General features: G+C 36.6%; 1 protein-coding gene across 1 annotated transcript in view; it reads right to left on the minus strand.

The window, feature by feature from the left end:
• Positions 1 to 6,574, minus strand: part of LOC150094130 (glycine receptor subunit alpha-1-like) — a 45,125-nt gene extending 38,551 nt beyond the window's left edge. The window contains exon 1 of the mRNA XM_090411796.1: positions 6,340 to 6,574. Within this exon, the coding sequence (XP_090267922.1) occupies positions 6,340 to 6,422 (83 nt within the window). The 5' untranslated portion in view covers positions 6,423 to 6,574. The remainder of the gene's footprint in view (positions 1 to 6,339) is intronic.
• Positions 6,575 to 8,085: the final 1,511 nt, after the last annotated feature.

An 8,085-nucleotide genomic window follows, 5' to 3' on the forward strand; every position in this document is an offset into this window, starting at 1 on the left:
CAAATAGGTCTTTTTTTTTTCTTTTTTTTTTCTTCAAGAAACTGTTATAATGTGACCAAGAGTAAACCTGAGCAGGGAATGAAATTCTCAATACCTTAAGTGATAAATTTTAGCTTAACCTTTGAGATTAAAATCATTGTCAACGACATAAATATACAGTTTGTCCGAAGTTTCCTTTCACCTGAATTCGCATCCATTACTGAAATGGAGTATGATTGAAAATAATCTACAAATGAGAAATTGATTTCTTAATAAGTTTCGAAACACTATCTAAAACATCTTACTAAAATTTGCTTCTATCACATATACGAATGAACAAATGCTATAGTAATAAAAATATTGATAGGGTTGCAAAATCACATCAGTGACGTATGTGCAGGGAACAGGTTAAGGGAAAAAACAGAAATCTGTTGATGTGCTTCTTGAACTTCTTGGAGATTGTGGTGAGATTTCTCTTTTGTCTTTGTCCTTACCAAAGACAGCATAAGAGGAATCTGTTCTAAAGAAAGCAGAAGCAAAGTGAATAAAACAAAAGAAAGAGAGGTTAGTTCGGACGGGGGGGGGTTGAAGCTAGATATTGATCAGATGTTGACCAGTAACTGCTAGTGTTCTCATCTGTTTCGAAATATCGAAATATTAGAAGAAAGTGGAGGATTGATGGGGTGGGCTTTTCTATCCAAGGACGAGTTGTCTCCTGGTTAGAAGTTTGCATGCATTGTTAATACATTCAGTATGATTGTGTGTGTGTGTGTGTGTGTGTGTGTGTGTGTGTGTGTGTGTGTGTGTGTGTGTGTGTGTGTGTGTGTGTGTGTGTGTGTGTGTGTGTGTGTGTGTGTGTGTGTGTGTGTGTGTGTGTGTGTGTGTGTGAGAGAGAGAGAGAGAGAGAGAGAGAGAGAGAGAGAGAGAGATGTGTCTCATATAAACACCATCTTATTTACAAACTTACTTATAAACACCATAAGATGTTTATAAACACCATAAGATAGTGTTTATAAGATGGTAAATAAGATGATTACAATGTATTTCTGTCTGTCAGTTGGTGTGCTCTCCTGGCCAATTTGCCTTGCGAAGCAAAACACCCCTCCATCTTCGCATGAGACCGATTAACTCTCCTTCAGTTGAAAAGTCCTGATAAAAGTTTTTCGCGTCCTTGACGGAATCCGAACTCATGTCTTTCCAATTAATAGTATTTTGGAGAGAAATTCTAGCGAATTTGTAAGTAATATTACTATTGCGTACACCAATCTAAAACAATCTCTTTATTCTCGTCTAAAACAGACCAATCAGCCAGATAAGACTCTCAGTAAATTATGGAAATATGATTACCATACATTAATTCATTGTGAAACTTTAGTTTTGAACGTCAATAAGAGTCACTTGGTCAAACTTAATACGTAAAGGAATACGATGGAATGAGATCTTGAATATAAATAATTTGGAAAAAAACAAAGCGAAAAAGAAAGAAATATTCAAATAGTTTCTACATTTAAGAACGGCTGTAAATGTGATAGTGCATACAATGCGACTACTTCATTAATATCAAATAAAGTCAGTACGTTGTTTACGAAGCATTTTCTATTTTTAACTAGTAGTCTACTATCATCACGAGCGTGCACCATCACTTGTCTTTATGATCTATATTATCTACGACATTTTCCAGATCACATCTCGGGTCAGTACGTTCGAATCAGTGTACAAAGTCTCGGGAGTTCAATCACCTACATTTGCTACTAAATGTCATCATTATTAGGGAAGTTAATCTTCTTATCTAGGATGTGATGCAAGGATTGTTTTACAAATTTTTTTTGAAGGCAACGTACGTGCTTCTCATTTTGCGTCGTTCTTCTCCCTGTTTGCAACAGAAAATCGACGTCAAGCTTCAGAACTGAATAATGAATAAATAAAGTTGCCACATAACTTTATTTATTCGAACTTAATTAGTTCGAATCACATCAAGATTTCTCAGATTTCTCAAAGCTAGCCTTATCCAAAGCGTTTCTGGGTATGGCTAGATCGACTAGCGAAATTTATTTATTATTTTTAATTTTAATCATGCCAAGAAGAGTTCAAAAACGCCATCGTACAGCAATCAGAAGCGTGCGTACCTTTTATTTTGAAATATCTACTCTCGAATCGCATCTAGGACTCCCGGAATATGACTTTTTTATTGAAGGTGAAATAGCCGATTTCAGCCGGGGATATCAACGTTATCATCTGCAGACAAAGCTGGCAACATAGGCTTGTTCTCTCCCACAGTTTTAAATGTCTCTTCGTGATCCACCATGATGAGACTCCTTGATGGATTAGTCGAATGTAAAACATTTCATGCAATACTAATCATAATATCCGAGGGCGGTGGAGGTATCCCCGCCTTGGAGATACATATCAGGAATTGATGATGATTATTATAAATAAGAACTATTGCTTATACTAAAAAACTGAATGAACTAAGAAATAATATATTAGATGGACGTTTGCAGAGCCATGAGGACCCTTCCCTCCATCCACATTTTCTAATTCACAAACCTGAAGGTATTGTTCAATGCATAGAATAGCAGTGGTATGGACATGAGAAGACCAGCAGACATAAGGATGGAGTGGTTCCACTGTATACGGTCTTATCAAATCACATTTGCACATATTTAGTCACCTGAATTTTGTCGGAAGGGGTGACGATTATTATTTTTTTGGGGGGGGGAGGGGAGAGATTATAAAGACTGGTAACGAAGATCATATTGTGAAGTTTGGTATGCTGAAGAAGAGGTGCTAATATGATTAAGACATAAACTGCTGAAGATTTTACCGAGGGGGTAACAGGACAAAGGATTATCTCTAAAAGTTGCACAAGGAAGCAATATGGAGGGTGGGTTTTTGCATAGAGACAAGTGGCTACATGAAACTACATGATGAAATGGTGGAAAGAGACTGTAGACGGTGAACGTGTGGAAGGACTGGTACGATAGATTTTGTGCCACCCAAATTGATCTTTTACGATAGGTCGTATGACTCCATGGAAGTCCTACGATCATGGGGATGATGATGATTTTCATTTTCATTGCTGGTGTTTATCAAACTTGAGTGTTGAAAGTCTGAAATGGTATAACTCTAAAAATATTGAACTTCTGAATGGAGATCCTTTATTGAGAAGGTCAATATTTTTAGAATTATACCATTCTCTTTATGACTAATCTCTTTTTCACGCTCATAATACCATGGTATATCTTTTCGCCTTTTCGTGAATGGAACTGTCATTTAAAAATATATGAATATATACTGAAAGTATCTTCAAAGTGAAATGAAAGCATTGATCGAGACGGGAGGAGTTAAATGCATTATACAGCAGCATCACCATTATCATATGTTGTGTGATCTCATCGTTGCCTCACACTTTTGTATTAGATTGTACTGTGTCATTAATATATCAATTAAACAGGAGAGACCCAAATGTCGAACTCGATATTTGGCACCTTCACTTATCACCCTTGCTTCTCTGAGACTGGCTATGTTTTGATTGATTAAATCATTTCCAAAGTAACTAAATATAACATCCAAACCGGCCAGGTTAAAAAGTGGATAGTATATCTCGCATCCAGTCAACAAGCTATGAGTTCCAATTTCTCTGCTGGAATGGATGTTTGTGACTGTCTTTAGGTGGCAGATGAATTTCGCTCAGAGTGAAACCACTTCCCTGCTTACCGAAGGAGCGAAGTGGCTTCAAGAAGTGTTTGGTCTCTTGAGTACGGTTTTCATTATCTCATTATTATATAAGAATTATATAATTAATTATATCAATTAATCATGCTGTGAGATTAGTATATTATGTCTGTTAACCGTGTGTGTGTGTGTGTGTGTGTGTGTGTGTGTGTGTGTGTGTGTGTGTGTGTGTGTGTGTGTGTGTGTGTGTTTCCAGTTTTTCTGTTTTGGGGAATGAAAAGTCCAAGTTTTAGGGATCAAAAACTCTGTCCACATCAATCTAAAACCGGTTAACTCGTTTTCATTTGAAAAGTGTATTAAAAGTTCCTCGCTTCATAGAGAGAATTCGAAACCAGGTTTTTCCAACCGATTTACAAATATTGACACCTATTAGAACTATCGGAGCCCATCAATCTCTTATTTGTTTCCATTCTCCTTAATTTCAAAGGGAGCAGCTTATCTACTGCTTTTGAAAAGTCCAGAATTATCTAAATATAAATATTCACCCCCCCCCACACACACACACACCTCCTGGTTGTTGCCACCTCATTGCAAGCGTAATAAAGCTACCACAGTTAACTAACGTCTCCTTTCACAGAGATCGATTCCTTTTCTTTTTCTCAACTATTCTGGACTTCATTTATACTAAATTTATCCTAAATCTTTGCCACTCTACCATATCTTTTAAACTAAACGACCTTGGTTGGTCGAATAGGATGGATCTCTGCTTTCCACCCACTAGGCAGTGAGTTGAAGAATCGATTGCTAATGTCTTTAGGTGCCAGACAATTTTCGTTTCCCGGCATGAGGCCACCACCATCAACAGCAACATCTTGCTTACTGAAGGCCTGGAATGGCTTGAAAGAACATTATGCATGTCTGGGGAACAAGGGAGACGAATTATGTAATATTTAGCTCACCAACGGCGCTAAAGATTCCACACTCATACAGCCTTTCATGAGTATCCAGAGAGTTCACCGAAAAACAGTTAACCGAAAGACAATTCATCGAATGCAATTCATCGAACGACAATTTATCGAAAAAGTAATTCACCGAATAAACAATTCATCGAAAATCAGTTCATCGAACAACAGTTAATCGAAAAAGCAATTCCTCGAAAGGCAATTCCACGGAAAAGCAATTCACCGATCAGCAGTTAATAGAAAACACAATTCATCGAAACGCAATTGATCGAAAAACAACAATTCATCGAAAATATAGTTCACCGAAAAATGAATTATAAGGCATGTGGGGTGAAGATGTGTGTGCAATTTTTTTTTTTTTTTTAATTGTTTTTGTTTTTCATTTAGGATATGGAAGAAAACATGTTAATGGTTTTGAAGAAATTCGAAGACACAGAGGTGCGGGTCATCAGGTTTTTCGTGCTGCAAAAAAACGTCTGCAACTCAGATTCACCAAGCATTGTGTGAGAATTTAGGGGACTGTGCTTTCCAGTATAACCAACAATTGAAAGCTGGGCATCCTGAGACACAGATGCTCCCAGGTCAGGGAACCTTCCACAGCGATCACACCTGAAAACTTCGATGCAGTGCATGCCATAATCCTTGATGAACAAATGCCAGCCAAAAACATCTCAAAGACTCTGGAGACATCCAGAGAACGAGTTGGTGTTATTATCTACCAAACTCTGGACATGCAGATACTCTCAGTAAAGTGTCCCCAAAGGTTTGAATGTTGATCAAAAGAGAAATCGTGTGCTGTCATCTCAAGGGATTTTTGATCATTTTGAGAAATCAGGTGCAAATATTTTAGCTCGTATTCTGACAGTTGATGAAACATGGCTTCGTCACTATGAACAGAGAATATACAACAGTCAATGGAGTGGAGACACAAAGGTTCTCCATGGCCAAAGAAGTTTCGAACCAAAAAGTCAGCAGGCAAAGTTCTTGCCATTGTCTTATAGGATATGGATGGTGTAATCCTTACCAAGTACCTCAAAAAAGGTGAAACTATTACAGCAGCCCTGAAACTAAGCAGAGGCGTGTTGCTTTTGCAGGACAATGCACCTGCTTATGAAATCCAACAGACAATATACAACTTGGGATTTCAATGTCTACCTCAAACACAATATTCACCAGACCTGGCCCCAGGGTTGGCCCTAGAAATTTTGACGCCCCATGCGGTAGCATATTTTGCCGCCCCTTCCCCTTAAAAAAAAAAAAATAAAATAACTCTTTTAATGACGTCTTAGAAGCCATGCTGTTAAGCTAGGCTTGAACATCTCTGATCATAAATTCTAAATAGCAGCATTAGCTAAAAATTCATAAGTTAATGAAAAATGATCATAAACTATATTTTTTGAATATAGTATTACAATAACTCGCTAACTTAGCAGAACTCGCAGAAGTTTTCAATACAAGAAGCTGTCTGCACGGTTCAGTTACAAAATTTGGTAGAACGAAATGTCTTAATATTTGAAATATTTCAAAAATATATTTTATTTATTATTTATTTTTATATTAATTACGTTTTTGGTTTTGCTTTTCTTTGCAAGTATATTTTATTCATCTCTTTGAAGTTCTGTGTCTGTTAATGCTTTTTGTGAAAATATAAATTAACTATAAGACATTAAATAATCCATATTAATACCAATCATGCTTCAATAATGTGACAAAAAAAACTTACCTGTTGGCCAGCAAACACCAAAGCACGAAGCAAAACAATGACAAAACAACCACATTAAAGATGATTGTACCACAGTTGGCCATTCATACACGCACCAACACAGAATTAACCTCAGCAACACAAAATTCGAACACCGAGGCTATTCCAACTGCTTCTAAGCAGGGGCTAACGTATTCCCCTAACTTCTAACTGAAAAAAGAAACGTTTGAAACATCGTGCTCCCTCAGAGTTCGCTTATCACTGGTGCCTGAAACAAAAGGCTAATGTGCGCATGCACATCTGGTACCTACACATGCTGACTCAGATTAAGAAGTTTTTACAAGAAATTCCTATCTAAGCCATTATTTGTCAAGTTGTGTAATGCAAGAGTTAAACCTTTATCAGCAATTCGTAGTTTGAAGAATAAATCAAGTTTTAATATGCGCTTCTATACGGCTTGGAGAATTAATCCCTGGATACATAAACCTATAAGGCGTACTCTATCTAGTAGTACTGTAAAGATCAACGCTGACGTTTAGTGCATTTATTTATATACAACATCACTTGGAGTTAACTGTAATATATGAGTAATTTTTCAACCCTAAGTCATGAAACTGTAAACACCTTAACGCTTTTGTAGGGATGCTCACGGAAACGGTATACTTCGGATGACATACAATTTTTGTTTCCAAATCCCCGGAGTTTTTCTTGTCAAGAAATGCGCTGATATAGAAAGTTGTATCCTCAAAGTCAAGTTTTGTTTCTGTGCACGCAAAAAAAAAAAAAGGTGTGAAAGCTTAATTAATTTAACTTCGTGATTTTAATTATTAATAACTGAATTATTAAAAAATCAATTTTATCTTGTTTTGGAAATGAACAGAGGTTTTTTTTTATTTTCTTTTTTAAATAAAGACTATGTAAGTTAATAAATTTAATACTTTTAATATTTCATTTCAACTTCTGATTGAAATATTATGCGATACTTAGCAAACACATGACGTTGAGTTAGCCAGTCTCATGCGGTGGATAGTTTTTTTTTTTTTTTTCAGGGAAACAGCAAACAGGCCAGACATACATGCAGTTTATATTATAGTCATAATAAGTTGGCCTCGTAGCAAACGCTCCCTATAAGCTATGGGGCTGAGCATTGCCGTTCGCATGCCTGCACACGAGACTCAATTTTTTAACTTACTTTCAAAGACGAAGCGCTAACAAAATAAGTCCAAAGACAACACCAACAAAGACTGAAAGGAACCGACAGTAGTGCATTGTAAGTAGTGCATTTAATTACATAAAATATAATATAAAAATACATATTATATTTTATGTACAATTATATTTTCTGTTGAAATTATTACTCAATTTATTTTCATAATTTTGAGTGCTTATCTTTTATCTTTTATCTTCTGTGGCTTGATGGATGTCAGTCCCGTGGACTTTACTCCCTACATCGCTCTGAAATTCTCTGTTTAATGGAGAAATTTTTGAGCACTTGGCTCGCCCTTATTAAGGCTGTGTTGAAGGGTTTCAATCAGTGATCAGGGCCGCCTTTGGGCGTTTATGTTTCCATTTGTCTTTTTCATCATAATCTGATGACTCACGAATGAGCAGGTTGGGGTGGAGTGATGCTTGAGTAAAGTACTTGGTTGCTGTCTTGCAGGTTTCCATCTTGATGGAGAATGGTGTTTCTTACAAACCATGGGGCATCAAAGATCATTCGGAGGCATTTGGTTTGGATTAATTGCAATCGTTTGATGTTGCTAGGAG

The sequence above is a fragment of the Typopeltis vanoorti genome, chromosome 22 (genome assembly GCF_054136105.1).
Source record: "Typopeltis vanoorti isolate ZY-2024b chromosome 22, IOZ_Tvanoo_1.0, whole genome shotgun sequence".
Lineage (NCBI taxonomy): Eukaryota > Metazoa > Arthropoda > Arachnida > Uropygi > Thelyphonidae > Typopeltis > Typopeltis vanoorti.